Source organism: Peromyscus maniculatus, chromosome 16 (assembly GCF_049852395.1).
Source record: "Peromyscus maniculatus bairdii isolate BWxNUB_F1_BW_parent chromosome 16, HU_Pman_BW_mat_3.1, whole genome shotgun sequence".
NCBI lineage: Eukaryota > Metazoa > Chordata > Mammalia > Rodentia > Cricetidae > Peromyscus > Peromyscus maniculatus.
Window position 1 is genome coordinate 44,702,594 of NC_134867.1, and position 26,352 is coordinate 44,728,945.

Genomic DNA, 26,352 nt, shown 5'->3' on the forward strand with positions numbered 1-26,352 from the left:
TAATTTGATGCCTTAAACAGAAAAGAATAATCCCTGCTTCCATTCTGTTTGAGGAAATGATTGATAGGTAAGAGTTTATAGGAAGGAGTCTTAGAGTAATCATGCATGCCGTATACCCCTAGGAATAATGTGTTAAACAATGATGTTCAAGTTGCATCTGAAATTGCAGTTACAAGTCAACTTTGCAGTAAAAAAGTGATGACTATGAGAATATTTAAAAGTCTCTTTATCTGTTGGATGTCAGAAAATGAGCGGATTCTACCCATTCTTCCACTAATCCCAAAAACTGAAAGCTAGAACATAGGAAGAACAAAGTGTGGGATGTAAAGAACTGAGAATCCAGTCTGTCCAAAAAAGTTCAGAACTATGGGTCATTCAATAATAGGATTTTAAAATGTCATTGACTATTAAGGTCATGGAATATGGGGAATATTTATTTTGTATTTTTAAAGTTTCACACCGCAAAGCTTTTCAACACAGTAGCAAAGGAGTAAGATATGTATCAGAGACTCACTGAGGAGTCAACATTTTTAATATAAAAATGTAACTGCCTGGGTTGACTAGATGGCTCAGCCTGAAAAAACGAGAGAACTAACTCTTGCAAGTCAGTCTAACTTCTAATTTCCACATGTGCAAGGTGCCATGTAGGAACCCATTCTTCTCTCTCTCTCCCTCCCACACTTTCTCCCTCTTTCTCTCTCTCCTTCACACACACACACACACACACACACACACACACACACACACACACACAATAACAAATGCCTTCTATTTTTAATTATATTTATTTTTAGTTAGGAAATAACTTAGGGAAAAAAACATGAGAAAGTTGAAAATAGTATCCTGATATCTTTGGCAGACAAAGTAAAGTCTGTTCTGTCCATACTTACTGTCCATAACTATAAACATTGTATATATAATGGAAACACTGGAACAAAGTTTGGTTTGTAAATATAAAATTAAACACTATATTAAGCAATCAGCCTTTTGGTTTAGAAGTGTTATTCACAGCATGGTCAACTATGAGTTCAAAAATAGGCTTTTTAGTTTACATGTCAGCTAAATGCATCAGTTTTTAGTGAGTGTTTCTGACATGTACAAAGAAAGGAAACAGAATATCATAAACATTAGGTCTTCCATCTTCCAACAGTATGTTCTGGAATACTCTTTGAGATAGTTTATTTTGTGTAATGTAAATATATGATCAAATCATTTCATCAACTAAAAATATATTTCCTGATTGCAGCAAGGGTGAGGCTAAAATATAACAAATTAAAAAAGAAAAAAAAAGTTTTCCCTACTACATGGGAAACGTTGACTGTTTCAACAATCAAACATGTAACTACTAACCAGATTTTAATTGACAGCAAAATTGGCTTATTACATTAATCTATTAAATTAGGTAGGTTTATACTTAGGTTAGCAACATAAAGGAAGTTGTTCTTAGGAAAAGACATTAGTCAATGCCTTTGATGGGGGACTTTTAGTACTAAAGGTTATTCTGGGTCGATTTTCCTTGTGGTTTGTAGTCAAATGGAAGGCCCTGTATGATCTTAGGCAAAATGCTTGTGTCTTAGGGGAGCAGCATAGTATAGCGAGGCTGGTTAAACTCTTTCCCAAGAGACCTTGTTGTAGACTATTCCTCCTTTCTGGTTAAATTACAAGGTGGTGAAAGTGACATCATTCAATAAGCGTGGATTTAGCTAAACTAAACTTGGTGAATGACATTATATATGTATTTGTTCATGAATTCTCAGGGTGAGACATTTTACCAGTCATTTTCCTTGAAGATACAATAATAAATGAAGCATAACCCTTGTGCTCACAGACTCAAGGTTTGAGAAAAGTAATGGTTGACAAGTAAAAGTTTAGTTAGAAATCAAGGAAAGTTTAGAACCTGTGTAGTCAGAGCTGATATTCAGCTCTTTTTAGTGGCCTCACCTCCATGTCAGCATCTACTCTGATGAATCAAGATCTTAGTCCACATTCTTTCATGTTCTTACACATATCTGCTGTTACCTGTGTTTCCCCCACTGTAATAAGGCTTCCCTCTCTACTCAGGAGACCAAGTTTAAATGGTCCAGTTGACATTAAGTAATGAATAACACTATAGAGGAACCAGAGAGAAATAGATCATCCCATATGTATAGGAAACTGAATGGCAATCTGAGTGAGCCAATCTTTAGTACTGACAACCAAGTGAGCTTCCTGAATCCATCCAGCAAAAGGCTTGATCTGATCAGTGTTACATGAACTCTGGATCATTGCTGGCTGATGCCTTCCAGCTCTTGGATGGAAATGACAGTTAAACTCTTTGAGTCTTGGCTTTTACTGTGTACGGTGTACTTCTCCACATTCTGTCTGAAAACAGTCAAGTCTTATCTTCCCCTGAAAGATTTTCCTTCTGAGATAGCTGTCTGTTGGTATCAATACAGATTAGTTGACTTTTAACAATCAAAGCACAATGTGATGCCTCTGTTCCTGGAGAAGTCTTCATCATAGCTCCCAAGTGCTGACAAATTTCTATTTGAATAAAGTAGCTAAATATTCTCCTGGATCCTATGTTAGCTTTTTATACTCTGGCCCAAACTGCCATGTTTTTTCTGGCCAAGAGATTTAAAATATAAACATAAAGGTTTATTTTTCATAAATATATTTTGAGTTTGACCTTCACAGGGAACATTTTAAGTGTTGTAATCAATGAGGTTTCAGGTACCTCTTTACAGAGGGCTACTGTGATTATGTTTTTTGTGGTTGGGTTTTTCTGAACCCATTAGCTACATGGTAATGGAGTGGTGGAATTAAGGTTTTGAGAATCATCACAGTACCCGCTTACCAGAAATTCAATAAAAAACAAACATGAGTGATAGATTGATGCTCTAGGCACAGTATATTTTTAAAATTGGATTTGGTAAGCCTTTCAAAGGATGTAAGGATACATCAAAAGGACATGCAAATCCAACTTTGATCAATTGAGCATTCTTATAATTGAACTGGACATAACATGTTAGAAGATCTGATGTGCAAGCCAATATTTCGAGTCAGGGGGTGATGCTGTTTATGTTTAGATTGATCTAAATAGGAATACAGCAGATATCATTTTCTAGTGCCCATACATTGTTAGACTAGACCCTTCCTCATTTATATATAGCACCATTGGAAATATATCTGCTTTCTCATTTTGAATATAAAGCATAGTTCAGTAACTAACTCCCTCTATATGTTTTAAAAACATGTGTTTAAGGGGTCATGATCACAAAAATATTTGAATAAGGGAATATTTTATTGATAGACCTTGTAGAAAAAATGGTATCCTTAAATTTAGCCTTGATAAAAATGTAGGAAATTTTATTTCTTTATATGTAATATTTATATTGCTTATTTATGCAACAAAATACATGAGTGAAGTAATTTAAGAAAGGAATTGTTTATTTTGGCTCATAGTCCCAGAGTATAGTCCATCGTGGTGGGGAAGTCGTGGAGGCAGGAAGTCCAGAATACTGGCCATGTTATATATACAGCCAGGAAGCAGAGGGAGATGAATGCATGTATTCAGCTCACTTTCTCCTTTTTATTTACTCATTCACTCTGGAACCTTAGCCAATGGAATGGTGACACCCACACTTAAAGTGGATCTTCTTACCTCAATGATGTGAACCCAGATAATCCTTCCCAGGCTTGCTCAGAGGTTTGTCTCATCACTGGGCTCTAAGTCCTGTAAAGCTGACACAGAGTGTTAATTCTTACAGTATTCTACAATAAATTAATGAATTTTCACTTGATTAAATTAATATACAAAGTCTGTGTTCCAAATTGTTGAAGAAAACATCCCTATTTTTTTGTTGTAAAAGTAGAGTAGGTATTGTTAAAAATATAATGATTGATATGTTTTAAATAGAAGAAAAAATGTTTTTTTAACCTGAGGGAAACCATTGAGCCCAAAGAGAGTTCCAAAATGAAGAGGGCTAAACTTTGTGTCAAAGTTATAAGGCTATCTCATTTTAAAGCCTTAAAGCTGAAATACGAAAGGTGTGAGCCAGGCTGTAAGTAGTGACTGGAATCAGAGCTCACATCTCTGGTTCTCAAGTAGCTCTCTCCTCTCCACTACTGTAGTTTGAGCAGAGTTCTTTGGGGATTGTCCCTGGTGCCTCTTGTTTCAGTCAAATATAAGACCCAAATAATAAGAGATTGCAAGTTAAATTCCAGGAATGCCAGACTCCAAGATGGAGGTTTGCCAGCTAAGAATGTTGGGCCAACTCCTTAGACAAGGGGAGTAGGCCTTGCATCTCCTGCTTTGTTCAGTCATGGGTGGGATGTGCTCTGGAAAGGAAATATGCCTTTGGGGGGGGCGGTGCTTCTGAGGTTGTTGGCCATTTTCCAAGGGATACTCAACAGTGAGCTGTCAGTCTCAGATTATCTGGAACCATGATCCGGCTTATGCTCTGCTGTGCCCACTGCCTGTGTTAGTGGAATGGGTGCCCACTGCTGACTAATCCACTCTGTGCAGGGCATCACTAGCTCATATAGCCACTCCAGCAAAAGCCATGATGTTGCCCCTGCTCTAAGAGGAGACAGATTTAGACTTGCAGAAGACTGTGTTGCAAGTCCAAAGCTCATGATGTTCTTCCCAGAAGCTGTGTTTTAGAATAAGAGATGCAGTGATGGATGATCTCATCTTTAAGGGTCTTTGAATCATTTGATTCTGGAGAAACTTTGAATATTGACATGTTGTGATTGTTAATACTGTGACCACCAACACTACCACCACCAGAGAGCAATTTAGTGTTTTATACTGACTAAACCACATTAGATGTCATCCCTGACTTTTAGGGTACAGACTAGACTAGGGAAACAAAATAATTCATTAAAAACCTATTTTCTCATTCACACCTCCCAGTGTGTATGGAGGTTATAATAATTTAATTTACTCTGGCAAGATTCCTTATTAGGTACTCTAAGGTCCATTTTCTCTGTTTTCATTCAGTACAAATAGGAATGTTAGACCTTATATTCACCTTCCTCAGAACACAGTAGTTGATTTTTATTTTTACTTTTATTTTCATTAATGCTTTCTCCTTAGGAAAGTCAGTAGATTATCTCTGGATCTTAAACTTCTCATCTGTAAAGTTGAGATGACAGGGTAGTTGAAGCAGGTTCATACTTCAACAATAACAGACTAAGTATTAGGCAAGCTGTGGTTCCTAGGGAAGCATTATTGACCCAAATGATGTAACTTCATTTAAACTGTATGTATGTATTATATGTGTATTTTTATTATATTATATATAATTATATTATGTATAATTGTAGGTAAATAAAGATGATTCCCTATGCCCCTTTTAAACATGCTTATTGTTATTAATTCCACCTCCTTCCCTCTCCTGTATTGTCCTACCCTACCCAGCTAAAGCTCCTCCATTTTTATATTTCTTCCTTCATATCATTCCTATTCATTTCTTTGCACAAGGCATGAGAAACTTCCTTTCTTGTGGTTGGTCAAGGCAATCCAAGGGACTTTCCAAACAATATAGGTTATTTCTGTTGCCCTAAGTTGCCTCCTAGAATTTAAAGGTAGTTAAAGGCAGATATTAAAGGAAGTTAAAGGCAGATATTTCTGAAGATATCATGTATTTTGGACATAGGACTCAGAAGATTCAAGCTGGATCTGACCTGAAAGCTTCCTTTCTAGAAACTAGCTTTCATAAGACCAAAAGGTAATGTGTAGACTGCCAAAGGAGGAAAGCAATCAATAGTCTTACCCAGGTATGATGCCTATGGACCTCAGTAATGACCAGCATGACAAGATGTTGAAAAGAAGCAATAGTGGCACTCTTATCTTGGAGGTAATCAACAGCTGCCTGATTGGACTTAAGGTCCACTCAGTAGAAGAGAATTCATACCCGATACTGTTAAGTCTACAGTGTAAAACTAGCCAACAATATCTGGCTAGTGGGTCTGTGGCTAGTGATGTCATGGATCCTGAAGGACAACCTACTACTTTCCTAAGCCAATATAATTCCTAATCAAATGATGAATGCTTATCCTGATACCCACAGAGAAATGTATCTCTCACCCCTTATCAAAGAGATTTCTTTTTGCAACAGGCAGAGACCATTACAGACAGTCACTACTGGTTAAAAAAAAAAGCAAGAAACACTGAATGTGGAGTGCTCAGCTTCAAGATATCCACAACTCCTACACCTAAGGCTCAGGGAACATCACAGAAGTGGAGCAGGAAGATTTTAAGAGCCAAGGAGTCTGCTGTGAGATTTTGTATTCTAGAATTGCCAGGAATGTTACACCCATGAAATCTCAATGATTTGTCCACCCAAGTAAAATCTGAATAATGACAATACCAAGCTGGCATGTCAGTGGGGGTGAGGGAAACGTAAGAGGCCCCACTCCTGGATGAAGTGCTACAGACAGTCGAAACCGAGAGAGTGAAAAGTAGCCTTCTCCAGGGATGAGCACCCAAATGGGTTAGCCAACACCAATTGCTCATCCCTGAAAACATATACATACAAGCAAAATTAAGTGGACCCTGTGGGTTTATTATGTAGCAATTGTAATTAAAGAAAAAGGAGCTATAAATTTGAGAATGGGTGGCAGGAGGTATGGACAAGGTTAGAAGAAAGAGAGGAAAGGGGGAAATGATGTAATACTTTAATTAAAAATAAAATAAACAGACTAGCTGTTGCTGATGAAAGAGGTCTTGGTGGTTCAAGATAAAACAAAGTTAGAAGCCAGCCTTAAGTTGGGGGCCCTTCTCTGCTGGGGAGGTTTGCAGCATCACACTCATGGCTTCCTGTCTTTCCCACACCAAATCCTTCTTCTCCTTGATATTTACAATGTGTGTGTCATACATAATATGCATTGAGAATACATAAGTTACTATAAGGGGTAAGTGTACAGTATGTAAAAGCAAATATAGTATCCACCATGGATGGAATTAAACTGAACTATTATGACCAGCAGAAGGAGGATGAAACCTACTCTAGCATTTTTTTTCTACCAAGTCCAAAATCCTGACTTATTTTGGAGAAGTCTTTCAATGTATACCTATCCATTGTAGATCTATGTGGATGAAAGGTATGTTTTGATCACTTTTTCTCAATTTCTACACACGTGAACGTCAGGTCGAATGCCAAGCGCTGGAGGTTTAGAAATCAACCAAGTGTTCACGCTGCCTGAATACACCCAGAAAGCATACAAGTTACTTTAAAAGAATGTTCTTTTAAAACTTGATTCTTTCTGAGTTTATGGTCCTCAATCAAGGAAAAAAAGTAACCAAGAACGAAATAAGTTAGGCAAAACATGCCAAGGAAAACTGTCCTAAATTTCAGAGAGAGTGTGGCACTGTGTTTAGATAATCTCTATTTCCCTTTTCCCTCCTCCCTCATATGAGAAACTTCCAGGCTTTCCCTGTGGGATGAAGGAAATCTGCAACTCTGCTCTGGCATCGTCCACTGTCACAGTGTGAACTCATGATAACACCACTACTATCTCTTAGATAGCTCCTTGCTGTTTATTCTTTCTCCTCTGCTTCCATTTTTATTGGCTGAAACCCAAAGAATCAAAAAGGAAATAGACAGCAAATATTTCTACCTAATCTATGCCCAAGATTCGTCTTTTTTTAAACTTCTATATTCCTACTGTCAGTGACCAAAGAATATCACAAGTAAAATGTGATATTGTAATCAACCATAATGCAATTCTAATTATATATAACAAAATCCTTACAATGATTTAATAATGATTAGCATCAAACACTCTTATTGGGTAAGATTTTCCAGCTTTTTCCTAAAATAATACATCAGATACATTGATCTTTGTTATAATCTTTTACTTATTATTTTTAACTTCTATCTTTTTTTAATCTATCAAAGGATCAATCTATGAGTATTTTCTGGACATAATACCTATCAGAGTAGGATTTGTTTGGTTATTCCACTAAGATATTATTAATATTAAAATTTGCCTTTGTTAATGGTCTTGTTTCAAAAGAATGATAGAGCTTAAGACATTCTTTCAAGCAAAGCTTTTAAAAAAAATATAGTTTCTGAAAAGAGTGACCCAAGGCAGAGAATGTGCATTTTTTTTTTTACATGGCTTCTAACATCACTAGAACGTGTACAAAAATCCGTGCTTTAATTGAAAGACAGTACCTAAAAATGACATCACTCATGGAGCACATGGGTAGAGGGAGATAGGATATAGTACTGCCTTTGTCTCCAGCTCCAGCAGCCTGAATCTAATGATTGAATAATGTGCTTTGGAGGACAGTGGTGTCTTTCACTGAAACACTGAGCTGGAAGTTCCAGGCAGGCAGTGTGCTCTTTCCACTCAAGCAGCAGAGACGTGCCATGCTGAGAGCAGCTGTGGAGAAGTGGAAGTTGGGGCAACACAGAAGCAGTTCAGAGAGAAATTAAGACTGGGAGATGTGAGATACAGGTGTTTAATATATGTAGCTCTCCCCTGAGCAGATGTTTAAATATAGACGATTGAAATAATGAGGTGAGACGACCCCAGAGTGGGTGCCTTGCACATAGTCTCCTATACAAAGGGATTTTTGTGTACCTGAGATGTGATTGATCAAATATAATCTTCCCCTGCAGTTACACAGCAAGTCTCATTTGTAACATTCTCTTTTCTGTCTTAGGCAAGGGCTTGAGATGAATTTTAAATTCAATGTGAAATATTTTGTATTATATTTGTGGTAAGATAGTGACCAAGGAATTCCATCCTCCTTGTTTGCTTTTGAGTCATGACTTAATTTTTCTATAGAAAAACTTATAAAACATTATAATAACATTTATATTATAATAACATCACATTATAAAAGAAATTGATTGGAGAAAAATATTTTTGCCAGTGGAAAAAAATCTATTCATTTGAGAAACAATCATGTACATGTCAAGTATTTCTATAAATTTCTAAGCTAATGTTCTATTGGAATTTCACTTCACTTTGTTCTAGGCTGTTTTGTGCAATGAGGCTCCAAGTTCTTCCACTTAGAACTTCTGCCATTATCCAGTGACCCTTTAAAAAAAATGCCTAATGGCATGCTCTCCCTAAAGCCAGAAAGGATAAAAAAAAAAAAAGTCATATGGAAGCTGAACTTGGTGGTGCAGGTCTCCCATCCCAGCTACTCGGGAGTCTGAAACAAGAGTGTAGCAAGTCCAAGGCCTGCCTGGACTACAAAGTGGATCTAAGGCACCCTAGCAACTTAGTGAGAATCTGTCTCAAAATACAAATGCATATGAGAGCCTAGCATGTGTGAGGCCTTAGGTTTGATATCCAGACACACACACACACACACACACACACACACACACACACACACACACACACACACACACACACACACCACAGAAAATAAGAAAATAAGGAGGAAGTGGAAAGAAATGAGAAAATCATATTGATTTCCTTGGGTAGAGAGTGAAATTATTTTAGTAAATAGAAAGAGCTGTCATGTAAATATCTATGTATTTTCATTCATTAGTGGAGAAGCCATGCCTTGGATTCCTTATCTTTTCTTGTAAAGATTTGATGGCTTAATATTCTTGCCATCAGAGACACCATAAGCTCCTCCCTAAGGAAACAATGTATGTGTCTCAGCTTTGTCATTACATGAGAAACCAAACTGCCTTTGCTTGAAATTTTTCTTTCATTCACACTATAAGACAGTGAACCCTATATAATACGTAAACATGTCAAGTATGTAATTATGATGTATAATTCCAGGAAACATTCAAGCTCATTCTCTTCGTCCGTGTTACTGTCATGGAGAATGGGGAGACTGAATTGTGTTACAGTCCGTCCTGACCCTGAGGCTCATAGCAGCCAGCGCTTTACCTACTTGTTGTTCCAAGGGGACCATGGAAGGAATCTATTAATATTTTTCTTTCTGCAAACACCCCCACAAACCTAAATGGTAATCCAGAGCACAGAGGTGACTTGGCCGAAATCGTAAATTCACCTCCTCCAGCAGAAAGGGAAACAGATGCCTGCAGCTGAGCCTTCCTACGCTTGCTCCCAGCAACAGGGAGCACTATGGTTTGTCTCCACCCAGACTGCTCAGGCTCTGACGAGCTTCTGCTTTTAGGCCTGGGCCTCAATTGGAAACATGCTGGGCTGTTTGCTCTGCAGCCCACCCAGCCCACCCACTTTTGGTGGTTTGGCTTCTGTCCTGTTTGCCTGCAGGTGTGACCTTCCCCACCTAGAACGAGTCTCTCTACCATTTTCCTGAGGGTTAAAAATACAACTGGCTCAGAGAAGACAGTAAGCAAGTAGATTTTTATACTCTCCTGGAAACTTACAATTATAAACTTCCGTGACCTCTATGAACTTTTTCAAGCGTGTTTTTGCTGCGGACCTGGGATTGATGTGGAGGATCCCTGGGACACAGGAAAAGCAGTCGAATGGCAGGCAAATTTAGTGGGTTGCCTCCGCGTCTATAACCTGCCAGGGACTAGGTTAACACCTCCATCACCTGGCCCCCAACCTGTAATTAGATAACCATTTCAGCAGTGGTGTGGCAAACCCAAGTGCAGCCTGCTTCTTAATAGGCATGTTAACCCCATGAAAGTAATAAACTCTTTTCTTTGTAAAGCGAGCTGGTTGGCATAGAGAGCACACTAACTTAGCTATATTAAGTAGAAAGCTGATTTTTTTCCCTAATGTGACCACACTTTAAATCTTCATGATCTGTCATAGCTTGTTCTATAATTCCAAGCCAGCGATATTCAAAATAGCACAATAAGTACTGTTAGCAAGACGTGGAAAATTTCTTGAGCAGCAGCGATGTACCCCAAGAGCCAGGATGTTTGCTTACCATTAGCTTCACTTGTATTCAACCTGTATTGGCTGTCCCTCTGGGACCCGGACTTAGGGCTTCAAAGTAGACAGATGCACATAAATAGGCTGGGTCTCATGAACCCTCAAAAAAGACCCTCTTGGCCCCTGACCTTATAAACCGTACATCATGTTTCTTCTCCTTAGGGAAACTCCAGATTTCCTTCTTAACTCTTCTGCAATTTTCTTTCCTGCAAAGAAACAGCTGGAGCTCCACTGTGCATAAAGAATGAACCTAAAACCCATCGAAGTTTTTTAGAAACTAAAGACACTTTTCTTTTGAGACTTGGAAACCCAGGCTCCTGTGGCTGCTTACTGTCATAAGATGGGTTAATGGAAAGGCCAAAACGAGAACTTCTGTGATGTGCCAGTAATATGGCCGACTCCCACAGTCAACATAGATGGTTTCAAGTTGACTCAGTCTGCCTTCGCTCATCTGGGAGAACATAACCATCCACTACATGCTGTTTGTTGTCATTTTAATTTCTCTGCCTTTCTACCTATTATTGTGCTTCATGACAGTGTTGTAGGGGATTCCATGACTGTGTTCTGATTTTAAAGACTGTGCCTTGAATGGAGTATTTTTGATCCGGAGGGAATCTGGAGAGTTTCCAGTTCAGCTTCCTGGTTGTATTTGTCCCCCACACTATGATTTTCCACAGTGATGGAAAATATTTAGTAGCAGCTAGGCCCTGTGATATACTTAGAATAAAGTCAGAAGAAACTTTTAGAAGTTCAATTTGAGACTGCAGGAAATTTTAAAATCATCTTCTTCTCTCTTTTGTCTTTCACAATGCACTCTGATAATATAGTTGAGATATATATGGAAAGTTAATATTTTATAATTTTTTTTAAAGTAATTGATTCTGATAATGAAGGAAAGCAAATGGGTAGCATATTTAAACAAGAATTCTTCATGTATAGATTGCTCATACTGAAAAAAATCCTACTTAAAGATCTATATTATAGAATTTTATACCAGCTTTCCCTTATTGCTAAGAAGTTTGCAAAAAGAAATATTCTATAATGAGACAGAAAGCATTTCAATTGTGCCTGCAGTTTGCTGTTCTCTAGACCTTCACTATTTAAACTGATTCCATTTATGTGCACAAACTGGGGTGGCTTTTTTATGGCCTCAAATTAAAGGTTCATGTGGAAAACTTGAGCTAACCTCCAGACCTATCCTACCAACTACCATCCTCACACATGCCCTCCCACCTTATTGGGAAGATAAATTTGCAAACCCCAAATTTGCTCTAGCTGTTAATTTCAGGTTCATCACCTGTACCGCATTACATGGAACAAATAGGAAATAACAACAGTCACCAATTCTCAGTTTGTTTTACCCATACCTCCCGTCTGACCACACTTCTGTTGACCGCATATGAAAATATCTAAAAGAAGACTGAATATCATGAAATTAGGCACCCAGAAAACTGAATGAATAGATGGGTAGATGGATGGGTGGGTGGGTGGGTGGGTGGATGGGTTGGTTGGTGTATGGATGGGTGGATGGGTATATGGATGGATGGATGGATGGATGGATGGATGGATGGATGGATGAATGGATGGATGGATGAATGGATGGTTGGGTGGATAGATGGATGGGTGGGTGGATGGATGGGTGGGTGGATGGATAGGTGAATAGATGGATGGATGGGTGGATGGATGGATGGATGGATGGGTGGGTGGATGGATGGGTGAATAGATGGGTGGATGAATGGATGGTTGGGTTGATGGATGGATGGGTGGGTGGATGGATGGATGGATGGATGGATGGATGGATGGATGGATGGATGGATGGTTGGATGGGTGGGTGGATGGATGGGTGAATAGATGGATGGATGGGTGGATGAATGGATGGTTGGGTGGATGGATGGATTGGTGGGTGGATGGATGGGTGAGTAGATGGTAGAAATGAATATAACTAACAAACTGTGCTATTAAATGGCAACCACAATGAAAGGATGCCACATTTGAGCATCCCATTGTCGGCCAAGAGTAGTTCCAAAGTGGACAGCTCATGCTCAAGAGTTAGTAATGTGCTCTGTAGCCAGTAATGACATCATTGCTTTCCTGGGTGTAAGAGCAGCAATTATCTTTTATGAAGCCAGGATTGTAACTTTTGTCAGTGCTATTTGGCAGTATTTTTTTTTCAGGTAAGCCAGTTTGGCCCTGTAGTGGTACCTAGACAACTCATAGGAAAAGCTTCTTTTTTCTGGAAGGTAGTCAAGGGAAATGGACATTAGGTGAGTGTTTCCCATGATTTCTCCAGTCTCTCTGTGTGGGTAACAACACACACATGGACGATAAGTATGACAGACATTTGAATGTCACTTTGCTGTCCCTTAGTGACCAGGTTTTGCTTTGGTGAGTTGTGTCCTTGTGAAACTAGTATGCCCTGCCACTGAGACCACCATCTCCTTTCTAAAGCAGATTTCCAGGGTAGTTGGTCATTCTTTGCACTTCTTGTCATCTGGCAAGTCCCCAGAATGAGGTGGTTGTGATTGTCAGAAGCATGTTGTTCCCAGGTAGCATTGTGTTCAGGTAACTCTGTGAAAATTTAAAACAATTGTTGTTAAACAAAGTTCTGAGGATTTTACTTTCCCATAATTAAACCCTTTTTACTTAATTTTTTTTACTGATCTTATTGGGGAGGCAGAGCTTGTAAAAATGCTATAAACTCTACCTCTATTTATTTTTTGGTTCTCTATTCCCCCTATTTCTCCCTACTTTGCACATTGTATTTCAGCTGAGCTAACCTTTTCTGTTCCTTGAACAATCCAACTTCCTCCTTACACATAGGCAGTCATCCTTGCTAACTGCACTGACCAGAATTTTTCTGCTCTTCCTGTCTTCCTCTCTACTTGGTGCACATCTAAAATACATGTTTATGTCTCAGGGTTTTGCTTAGCCATTAGACATATATCCCTCCATCTTTTAATCCTTTCCTCTCCTTCCTTATTTTCTTCTATTTCCCTTTTGCATTAAACTCATCTTTAGCTTTTGCTTTTCTGTCATGCTGGGGATCAAATCTAGGGTCTAGTCTAACATTGCTAGTGAAATGGTCCTGCACCATTGCTTTCTTTTTAAATTTTATAATTTTATGTATATGGGGTTTTGCCTGTAGGCTTGTCTGTGGACCACGTGTGTGCAGTGCCCACTGTAGTCAGATCCCCTGGAACTGGAGTTATAGATGGTTGTGAGCCACCTTGTGGGTATGGGAATTGAACCCAGGTCCTCTGGACAAGAAGCCAGTGCTTATTTGCTTAGCCATCTTGCCAGCCCCCTGATCATGGCACCACCTCTACAAAACTTAAACATAGGCTATTGTACTAAGCTACTTGTTCAGTTAGAGTAATATTACTATCTGAGATTATATATATATATATATATATATATATATATATATATATATATATATATATATCAGGATTTCCAATACATAGATAGATGATAGATAGATAGATAGATAGATAGATAGATAGATAGATAGATAGATAGATATAGATCAGCATTTCCAATAATATAGTCAGGGATGCTCTCTTATATGTTATTATACTTTTAGAACCTGGGACTGTGCAGACACATAGAGATTTCAGAAGCATTTACTGAAGGAGTGGATGTAGGAGATGAAAGTATGAACAGGGCAAAAACATAGTGCTGTGTGTTATTCACTTGTGGCACTCAACCTTTTTAGAGTTAGAAATGAAGAACTCTCAAGTTTACATTTGGATTTTGATAGGTCTTTCTAGTAGTGATGTGGATGGTGACTTGGAGTTGGCAAGAATATTAAGTAACTGTGAGACTAGCTGCTGAGCTTAATCCCAGAGGGAAAAAAAGGCAAATCTTAAACTGCCTGGTAATAGAAGAAAATTCGATGAAGGTGTGGATTTGATAACCACAAATAAAATAATAGATAACATGCTTGGAAAAGGAAGAGAGACGAGATAGACAGAGTCCTAGCCTGGATGTCTGTCATGCTAACAACAGTATTGGAGAAGATACAAACAAATTATTTGTGGAATGGTGTTTGAATTGTTGGGCCTGTGGGATATCCATGTAAAGATGTCTAACAGACATTTGCAAACAAGGGCAAGGGCTAGCGTGTATGCTGCCAGCATGTGAGTACTGTGGAGGCCTTTGCTCACATATGATCATGCAAGGAGAATGAGTAGAGAGATAGAGCTGGATAGAGAAGAGTGCCTGGGAGGATGTTGGCTGCAGGCACATTTGGCTGCTATGGCATTGGACATCTGCAATGAAAGTGTGCCAGCCTCTCAGGTCTACACCACAGTCATCTGTGTTCTCTACATCCACCCCCTCATCCCAACCCCCACTGCCCTTTCTTGGCCAGCCTGTCAGCTTCATTCTCTGTAAAAATAAATGATCTGTGTCTCTATCTCCCACTTCTCAGAAAGAAAATCTCACTGAGGAAGTCTGTGCTTTGGTTCCCATCAGGTCAGGCTCCACCCCCAGGAGCAAGCTGTGCAAATATGGTAGCAAGGGCTGCAGAGGAAACACTTTGAGGAGCAGCCTTGTGCCTGGAGATTGTCATTAACTGTGGTCCAGCAGGCAGAGCCCTGCCCTGAGGGAAGGAGCTGAGCCATAGACTTAGCCGACCAGTTAGATTCCCTCTTTCCAGAACTTGAAGCTGGAGACGCAGATCATCTGTCCAAGAGTACGATGAGATGACAGCTTCCTTGTCCATATGAACAAAGGAGGAGTTCCTTGCAGATATGCCCTGCATTAATGAGAAGAGCTGATCCTTAGTCTCTGTTGAAACCCTGTTCTATCTACTTTCACCTAGTTCTTTGGATCCAGCTTTAGGGATATTTTCGTTGTTTCCCTTTTCTCTTTCAGTTTTATGCTTGAGAATATAACCATGACATTTCTTTCCAATCCTCCCTCCAAACTCTCCCAAATACCTGTCCCCACTTTCCTTCAAAGTTATAGCCTCTTGTTTTATTGTTATTGCATGCATATATGTATATACATATATACCTAAATATAGCCTGTTCAGTCCATATAATGTTACTTGTATGTATGTTTTCAGGAATAACCATCTGTCACTGGAGAACCAGTCGGTGTGCTTTTCCCGAGAGAAGACCACCTCTCCCATTCCCAGCTTTCCTCGGTTTCCTTGAGTTATTTGTGTAGGGTTGAGAGCTCGTGGGCTTTTCCCTGTCCACTTCAGCATGTCCATTGGTGTCATCCTTGCTCAGCTCACATTTGGGCAGTCATGTTGGTGAGATTTTATCCTGTAGCATCTGACATTACTAGGAGACAATCTCGCAGCAAACTCCCTGATATTTTGGCTCCTACAATCTTTCCACCGCCTCTTCTGCAATGTTCCCCGAGCCTTAGGTGTGAGAGTGTTTTATAGATTTTTCTTGTTTTCAGAGCAAGCATGACACATGTTATTGTTTAAAGGAACGCATTTTAGATTTGCTTGAAAAATCTTAACTTGAAAGTTTTGCTTAGGCAGTTCTTAATGTCAGTGATGCTGCCACTGCTCTGCTGGCCTGAGGATCGCACTCTCAATAACAAGGTCAGTAAGATGAAGCCTAAGAAAGGAAGGCTACGAGGACTGAGAAAGTAGGAGGAGAAAGTTAGGAGTGAAGAGTGAACAGACTTACAAGTCGGAGTGTTCAAAGGCATCAGCACGAGAGAGCATGAGAGATATAAGACTGGAAGCTTCATTGTGAATAATCACCATGAGTCTATGCAGTCTCTTCGGCAATACACGAGCTTACTAATTAGCTGGTAGAAGGTCCTTGACTTGATGAATCCAGAGTTGTGTGTTTGTAGGCTGTGAATATGAATGAGGGAGGGACGTGCATGAATATGCTAGTCAAGAAGTAGACTAAGTAATATAACATTCAGTTCATGTTGTCTCAAGTTATCTGTTTTTTGAGAGATGGGAAAGACTCAGCCATGGCTTGAGGGAGAAGAGTTTCCCATGAAAATGAACGTGGGTGTGGGTGTGCATCTGTATATGCATTTGTTTGTGTGTCTAATCCTCTTTAAGGGATCGGCCGTATATCTATGGAACAAGCTGACTCTAGTAGGATTTATAACAGTTCACTTGCTTAATGAAATATTATCTTTTGCTGTGGAGTATGGAATGTTCTCTTGACAAGGCGATTAAGGAAAGACAAGGTTGGAAGTTGAAACATGAACAATATTACAGAAGACCAAGATGTGTTTCAGGGTGGGGTGCATGGGAATATATTTAGAAGCTGAAAACCTTATCAAGCTGAAAGCTGCCCCATCAGAGAACTTTCAGTTCCACATCTTGTTAGGTTTCGCCTTGTGTCAAACCTAGCTGAACCGATCCAAGAAAATGATTTCCTTTTGAACTCATGCTTAAATCATTGTGATAACTTCCTATGAATGCTGCTTCCAAAGAGCTTTGGAGGTTGGATAAACACAAGAGGAAATGAAACAATCATCTGGTTAACTTTGGGGGGACTGGTGTCATAAGGGTGTGAGAGTAGTGAAGTGGTATTGTCACGTGGCTGCTGGAAGCTCCAGTAGATTGAGAATGGCCAGTATCAGCCTGGTGTGCCAGAGACCCTCCCCAATCTGGGAATGCTCTCTCTGCAAGCAAAGCTTAAGGAGAGTGGTGAGGCTGGGCTGCATCCCTTGCCAAGTCTGTCACATTAACACAATTACAGATGTCACAGCCAGATTGCCTTCAGATTCCTTCCCATCCTGAAAATGTGCATAGTAGTCGGAAATGAATGAAATACTTGCTCTGATGAAGTTGTCCATTCTGATGTTATCAACATGCAGGTCATGTCATCATCTAGAATGTTATTTACATTTCATTGATGTTACTTCCATCTGGCAGCTGTTGACTTGAACTGGAGAAACACGTGACTAGCCTGACCCTTTAATGATTAAACTGGCACTAGAATTCTCAACTATTGGCTATTAGGGTTGATCTTTGGAAGCAGTCAGAGATACTAGATATTTTATACTTTCAAAGCATCAAATGAACTCTGAGTCCCTTACAACTTCACATATCACCACTGATACTGCAAACAACAACTTAAAGTTATCAGTGAAGCAGGCAAGTTAAGTAGCATTTTTCTGGAGATGATTTTAACTAGTCACCTTCTCAAAGTGATAGCTACAGCTATCTAAGAACTCAAATAAAAATATTTAAGTGTATACATTTTGTTTGCTTTGTTGTTGTTGCTTTTGATATAGGGTCTCATGGAGCACAGGATGTTCTAGAAATTTCTACATAGCAAAGGTTGGCCTTGAACTCTGGACTCTTCTGCCTCTGCCTCTCAAATGCTAGGATTACAGGTGTACCTGACACCTGGGTTTTGTTTACAGTTTAGCACAGTATAGAAAAAGTAGATCTTAAAAATCAACTACAGAGGATTTACAATTTGATTTATTTAACAATTAGGATCAGATGTTCCCATCTGGGGAAGATTTAAAGAACACATGCTTTGTATTTCACAGAGAGTAAGAATTAAAAACTTTGAAATAAAAAAAAACTATTAAGTTAATGTTCATTGGGACTGGCGAGATGGCTTGGTGGTTAAGAGCAATTGGCGTTCTTGTAGAGGACCAGGGTTTTATTCTCAGCACCCATATAGTTTCCACAGCTGTCTGTAACTTCAGTTCCAGGGGTCCAGTACCCTCTTCTGTCCTCCACAGGCACCAGACATACATGGTGCACAGATGTACATGCAAGCAAAACATTCACACACAAAATAAAATGAATAAATTTAATTGCAGTATTTGAAAGGTGTTGGCTAGTTGGCACACAGGACTCCTGGACATGATTTAAGATTAAATGAATAGGCTTTCATAAGGGACAGACAAGTTAGTGCTAGGCATTTATTGAGGCACATACACAAGAGCTAAGTGTGGGCTTTGCTTTGTTATTGTTCACATTACCTGCAAACATTTTTCTTTTATTAACCAGAATGGAGGACACATTACTATGTATGTCTTTGAGAACACAGTTAAGTTGGAGATGTTTACTTGGGTAGATTTTAAGGAGACCCGTTAACTATGGTTTTACCAAAGACCCACTCAGGGGCTGCTTCAGTGGCCAGCTTTTTAGGAGAACTTTTCTGTAGGAGAATATATTAATTTCTTGTATACCTGTGTGTGGATGGTGTGTGTGTGTGTGTGTGTGTGTGTGTGTGTGTGTGTGTGTGTGTGTGTGTGTTTGTGTGTGTGTGTTTGTGTTTGTGTGTATGTGATATGAATGCTTGTGGATGCATTATGTGTGTAGGAGTGCACCCATTGGTACATATGTTAAGGACAGAAGTTGATGTTGGGAGTTTTCCTCTATTACTTCTCCAACTTATAACATCTTTCACTGAAGATGAATCTTGCCATTGCAACTAGACTCACTGGCTCCAATGTGGTTCTTACCTATCTCTAGGCCCCTAGCATATGAAGTTACAGATATATGCTCTGTACCCAGATTTTACATAGATGCTGAGGATTTGAAATTACATCTAATGTTTGTACAGCAAGTACTTTAACCACCAAGATATCTCTCTGGCCCCAATTAATTTCTTAATGGAATAGCTCATAGCATAGGAATCAGCTAACATTTGATTATTCCATGGTCACATCCAAAGCAATATATTGTAAACTTTCTACCATTTCAAGTGAATCTCCAGAAATATACTCATTGTAGGCAATGGCACTACTTACTGGAACTTTCCCATTAATAACTTCTATCTCCACATTCCACTTTGCCCTGTATTCTTTCATTGTGCTCATCTGTCTTCCACAAAATACTCCAGGCTCATATTCAGAATAATTGGTTTGGATTTTGATTGTGCTGCATCTTAGAACTGTAACTTCAAGCATGTTACATGATCTCTGCAAGTGGTATTTGTTTCAACCAAAGCTGGGGATGGAGATAACTTCCATGGTTGTTATGTTGCTGAATGAGAAAATACGTAGCAAAAACTGTTTAAAGTGAAGTGATTTGTGACCTTAAGGAACATATTGCCATTGTCACTGGCGGGACATTCTGCCCATTGAGACAACGGCTTTGCGACAGCACTGTCTGGAGATGCCACGGCAGATGGGTCACGTGGAAGAATGATTTAAAGTCATTTTAATTCTCTTTACTGCTACAGTACTTGTCTCTTTCCCCCGTGACTGCCTGAGGGCTCGAGACTCTACCAAAGGGCGCGCTATTTCAACTCTTGTAAATTGTGCACCGATTTTGTGTTCTAGGGATGGGCAATGACACTCAACACTTACATGTTAGCACCATGTGTCTTGCCCAAGTCCCAAGATGCTCCAGTATTAATCCATGTCACACTCCCAACAACCTTGTGAGTGGTACAAGTTCTTTATTACCCCTGGTACAAAAGAGGAAAAACTGAGGCACAGTCTTGTGTCAAGGGCTAACAGGCTGGTTGGGTGGACAAAAGTGCTTGTTAGGCAAGCCTGAGGACCTCAGTTCAATCCCCAGATCCCACAGTGGAAAAGAGTCTTGATTCCTAAAAGTTGTCCTCTGTCCTCCTCAGGCATACTGTGGCATACACACACACACACACACACACACACACACACACACACACACACACACACACACCATACAAACAATTTCTTAAAACTGGGTCAAGATATGTAACTAGTTTTATAAGTCAAATTTTAATTCTTCATAATCTCCATTCAGCTTTTAGGGAAGGATTTGGTGGATGGATACAGGAAGTGTGGCGTGTTTGTAAATTACTTGGGTCTTAGATATAGGGAAATGTCTTCTCATCTTAGATGAATGATGCCCCCTGTCTGACTGCTCATGTAGCATGGAACTTGGTGGGATTTTTTTTGTTGTTTGTTTGCTTGCATTTTAAAATTCTTTTTTTTTTGCTTTCCTTTTTTAAAACTTGCATGTCTATAATTGTGTATAAATTATAGGCTTAGGATGTCTTCTTTCTCTTCTGAGCCCAGGATTCAGTGAAAGAAACTCAACATGTCTGAGAGGCCCAGTCATCTCAGTCATTGCTATGCTTGAATTAATTACAAGAAAGAGTCCCAAACACTATCCAGAGACGTGCCACAGCCCATGTATTCTTCACCCGTTTTTCAGACTTGCATTTCCTTTGACGTGGGTTTACACACTGTGTGTAGTCATTCTTTAAGACACATTTCTGTTCATTTAAGCTATTCTTTCATGTCTTTACAAATTTGACCACTGATGTCTCATGTGTCAGGAACACCCTGGAGTATTTCCAGAAGCCTGGCTAACATACCCAGTAAGTAGCTTTTGTTTGTTGAGCTTATGGACTTATGGGAGAAGACAGACAGAGAGCAAATAATCCCCCAAGTTGAAGTAACATAACTTCCCCGGGTAGTGCTACAAAGACAGCCGTGGAACCTGATGCTCGGGGGAGAGATAAGAGAAGGTTTGGGCAGACACTTGACAATCACAGTTTGTTTTCTTCTTCCTGTCTTTGACCATGCCGAAGATGTTAGAGACTCTAAAAGAACAGAGGAAGGCTTGGACCGACCAGATGAGTTCACAAACCCACATAGCACAAGCGAACCCCAGGGAACAGGAACAGGGAAATCCTGGCTTCGGCAGGCTGACATGTCTCAGGCTTCGAGTGAGTCACTGTATCACAGAAGAATTGATGACATGGGTAATAGCTGCCACTCTCGAGAAGAGTGATTGCGTAGCCGTTCTCTTCCACCCAGGAAAAGAGAGAAGAAGGTGGTTTGCATGACCCAATTAAAGTATTATTGTTTGAAACTTTATGTGTTTGTAGTAATTTATTTAGAATGCTGTACACATAAGATTGTTATCCTTATTACTACACTTTTTTTTTTTTAAAAAAAAAGCATGAATATTAACTGAAGAAGCACTTGTAAATGAGGACCCAGGAAACCTTGTTTTCTCATTCCAGTTGTTGGCCAGGCCGTAGTTCAAAATAACCACAAAGATCCTCACTATTCTCTTACCAAAAAAAAAATGCTATAGTAGCATTTCTCTGTCTATCCAACGAGACTCTCTTACATGCCTACATTCATTCAGTTAACATTGGTTGTGGTCTCCCTTAGTGCATTGAGAACATAGTAGTGTGTTATGGAGACCTCGTCTGTGGATATGGAACTGACAGTAGTTTAATGTCAGAGACTGAAAATTCATTTACAGTAGGCGTTATTTTTGCTGTATCCTTTGACTGAACTGTTTGTCTCTTAGAGTGCTTATGACATGTTCTGTAACTTCAGTGGAGTTTCTATTTAAGCATCACCTTTGGAGAACGGCACGATGTCACACTTACCACGTGTTTTCTTTGCTTTACACTTCCTCCCCCCTTTTGTCACTGTTTGTCTTAGTTGTATTTCCTGTCACTGTGATAAAATTCCCTGACCAAAGCTATTTGGAGGAGAATGGGTGTATGTTAACTAACAGTTCCAGGTTAAAGTCCATCATTCCCAAGAAGTCAGAGTAGCAAGGGCTTGAGACAACTGGTTACATTGTGCCCATGGTTAAGAAGTGGAGAGGAATGGATTAATGATGCACGCATGCTTGCCCTCAGCTCCTTTTACATATGGTTCAGGGTACTCTATTGGGAATGGAGCCATTCACAATGGCTGTGTCTTTCCACCTCAATTAACATAATAAGATAATCCCCCAGGCAAGCCCGTAGACTTTCATGATCTGGAAAGTCCTGCACTGGAACTCTCTTCCCAGGTGATTCTAGATGGTATCAATTGGAAAATTAAAACAATCACACCACTTTTCAATACTGTTTAGCTCTAAGCCTGAAGTGTTAATCTTTCATATAAAGACTGTCTTGATTCTTGGTATTCTGTATAGAACAATTTTTAGCATATAGTAGACAATAAATATTTGCTGAATGTTTGCATAAATGAGATGATCACATAAATGATAATCACCAACCACGACAAACAAAAGGGATATTGATAACAGTTATTTGAACTTGAAAGAAAATTACTGCTGGGCAGTGATGACACATGCCTTTAATTTCAGCACTTGGGAGGCAGAGGCAGGTGGATAGCTGTGAGTTCGAGGCCAGCCTGGGTTACAGAGTGAGTTCCCAGAAAGGCTCCAAAGCTACACAGAGAAACCCTGTCTCAAAAAAGAAAAAATAAAATAAAATAAAAAAATAAATTACTAAAAGATAACTTGTCTAATTTTTGTGCTTTTTTTTATTCTGCTTTATATTTTATTTTAACATTTATTTCCTGTGGGAGACCAGCTCCCACATTTATTTATGCCAGAGATTCTTAAGGAGTGAGGAATAAGAGATTTATATAGAAATAGAAGGGAGAGAAACTGATAGAAACACAGAATAGCCTTGAGTGGGCCTGGACCCTTATCCACTAGCCCAGAACTTTATTCCAAAGGACTTTTTATAACAATGCCAAGGGAAGAGGCAAAAGACCTCCCCCTTGCTAGATACAGCCAAGTGTAGACCCTTCCAAACACCTGGTACTCAGGCCCATGGTCCAATCATTCTCTTCTGCAGTCCTGCTGGGTAACTCCACGAGGAAACCTAGGTGAGCTCCAACAATTTCCCAGGCAGCATTCAGCATTTCTCTCTCTCTCTCTCTCTCTCTCTCTCTCTCTCTCTCTCTCTCTCTCTCTCTCTCTCATATATATATATATATATATATATATATATATATATATATATATTTATATTTATAATATATAAAATAATGTTGAGTGCTACCTGTGTGGTTTTATCCCTTTCTCTGCCCCACCCCCCCGAAGTGTCTCTCTGAAGTAGAGATTCCTAGCAAACTCGGTGAACTTCAGTGAGATCTCCTGAAGGCTCCTTGGTCTTCATATCCTCTTTGAAATCATCTTCCATGTGTGGTACCTACTGGGCTCCTCCTGTGCATCTTCCATGAGAGATTCCCTCTTCCCTTCACTGGGTTCTCAGAACCTCAAATGCTGCTCTCTAAAATTTTGTATGTGTCTTTACTTTTTGGAATACTACTGGCATTTCCTTTTCTGCCTGAGAGGCTTTTATTTCCTCTTAATTTTCATGATTTTTTTAAAAAAAAAATGTTTACTGTTTGGTTGTTCCCAGTGAGTGGTATTCTTGTTGTGTTATCCATAATCTGATCCCAGCCCTTCTCTGTCTCTCTCTCTCTCTCTTTTCTGACCAGCAGTGTGGGGATGTGGCAACTGCAGAACTGTCCTGTCCAATCCTTCTGGAACCTTTACTTCTCCGTGCTACCCCAACGACTACCCCAACACCCAGTCTTGCTCCTGGACCCTGCGAGCCCCTACCGGCTACATCATTCAGATAACGTTTAATGACTTCGACATTGAAGAAGCTCCCAATTGCATCTATGACTCACTGTCCCTTGATAACGGAGAGAGCCAGACAAAATTTTGTGGAGCCACTGCCAAAGGCCTGTCATTTAACTCAACTGTGAATGAGATGCATGTGTCTTTTTCAAGTGACTTTAGCATCCAGAAGAAAGGTTTCAACGCCAGCTACATCAGAGGTATGTAAACCACAGATGCTGCCAACCTTCTGCTTCCATTTAACATGTGCGCCAGGGGAGGCCAGGGCTGGAGGACAGAGCTGTGCTCTTTTATGTGAAGGTGAATGGTCGGGATCAGGATTTAAGGGTGAGAACCTAAGAATGGTCTCTGAGAATCTTCACTAGCAAACTAGAACTACAAGATCCAAACTCTGGTTTCAGAAGAGCTGAATTCTAGATTGCCTGTCTGTCTGCAGAACATTTCTTTCCTTTTCTTTTCTTCTTTAAGTCAAGGTCTTTCTTTATAGCCATGGCTGGCCTGGAACTTGCTAAGTGGACCAGGCTGGCTTCAAATTCACAAATACCTGCCTGCTTTTGACTTCCAAGTATGGCACATACCATTGGGGGGAAAAAGGAATTTAATGGTAATAATGAAAATCTATAATTCTAATATCTCTCTACTAGAAGATTTAAACACCCCCATTTTAGAAATTATTTTATTTTAGACATATAAGATGCTACCATTAAAATACATCCACTAGAGGACAAACAGAAAATTAGTGTGTAAGGGAAAGAGGAGGGTACAGAAATTCTGTATGGATGAGATTTGTCTGGAAATGGTCACGAGAGTGAGAGGCAATGGTTAGTGCAAATAGAGCTAGTGTGTGTCCAGAAAGTATCTTTAAAAACAGATTTGTGCAGAGATTTAAAAAAAATACCAACAGGGCTGTCACTCATTTCATTGTGAGATGAAATCATAATTAAAGATGAACTGGATGGGGTTGCTTATTGTTATTTTTGATATCAGATCATTGGTAAAACATTGGTGATAGAGGATGGGCAGAGAGGGGGTTAACAAAGGCTCACAGACTAAGTAGATAGGTAACTAGAAGAAAGTGGCAGAGCGACGCTAGACATTTTACATCTCAGGTCCTATTATGGAATGATGCTGTGACTCTGTGTTTTTTTCCTAGTTGCTGTGTCCTTACGGAATCAAAAGGTCATTTTGCCCCAGACACTAGACGCTTACCAGGTATCAGTTGCCAAAAGTGTCTCCATTCCCGAGCTCAGTGCTTTCACACTCTGCTTCGAAGCCTCCAAAGTTGGCAATGAGGATGGTGACTGGATAGCGTTCTCCTACTCAGACGAGTCCCTCAGGCAGTCGCTCAGTTTTGAAAAGGCCAACCATGGTTACTTCCTATCCATTTCTGGCTCAAGATGCTTGCTGAACAGTGCATTGCCCGTGAGGGAAAATGAAGAGATCTTCACAGAAAGCTTTGAGCAGCTCTGTCTTGTGTGGAACAATACTTTGGGCTCTGTTGGTGTAAATTTCAAAAAGAACTATGAAACAGTCCCATGCGATGCCACCATGAGTACAGTCATACCTGGGGATGGGGCCTTGCTGTTGGGCTCTGACAGAGACGAAATTGCCTCTCTGAAGGGCAGCATCTATAACTTTCGACTTTGGAATTTTACCATGGATCCGAGAGTCCTCGCCAACCTCAGCTGTAGTGTGCCCGGGAATGTTGTGGACTGGCACAATGACTTTTGGAGCATCTCAACCCAGGCTCTCAAAGCTGAGACCAACCTGAGCTGTGGTAAGCCTATGATGTAGACTTAACATGCTTCATGATTTTGGCATTGTTCGGTGAAAATATTCATTAAGAAATTATTTATACATAGGCGTCCACAGAATTATCATGTAGAGCTCTTTTAGCTTTGAAGGTGTTACCACTTTAACCATTCACAGCATACATTTGATGAGGAACCATGTTTACTTAGTAAAAGTGGGCTTGCCATTCTTAAGTGTTCCCTAGGTCATAAAATATCACAATTTATCATTAACAAAACAGTCAAAATGATTGGCCCACGGGTGAAAACCTTAACACTAGATTTGAATGGTGAGAAATTAACAAGTTGTAATTTTTACTCACCAAAGTATTACCCTAATACATTGATCTTTATCATTCTGGAACAGAATTTTAATTGCATTACCTACATAAACAGTCATTCCATAGGGTGTGT

At 39.6% G+C, this 26,352-nt stretch overlaps 1 protein-coding gene across 3 annotated transcripts in view; it reads left to right on the top strand.

The window, feature by feature from the left end:
- Positions 1–26,352, top strand: part of Adgrg6 (adhesion G protein-coupled receptor G6) — a 131,411-nt gene that overhangs the window by 46,589 nt on the left and 58,470 nt on the right. For all 3 annotated transcript variants that reach the window (XM_015995580.3, XM_015995581.3, XM_015995582.3), the window contains exons 3-4: positions 24,007–24,348; positions 25,302–25,925. In XM_015995580.3, coding sequence (XP_015851066.1) covers positions 24,007–24,348; positions 25,302–25,925 — 966 coding nt within the window. The remainder of the gene's footprint in view (positions 1–24,006; positions 24,349–25,301; positions 25,926–26,352) is intronic.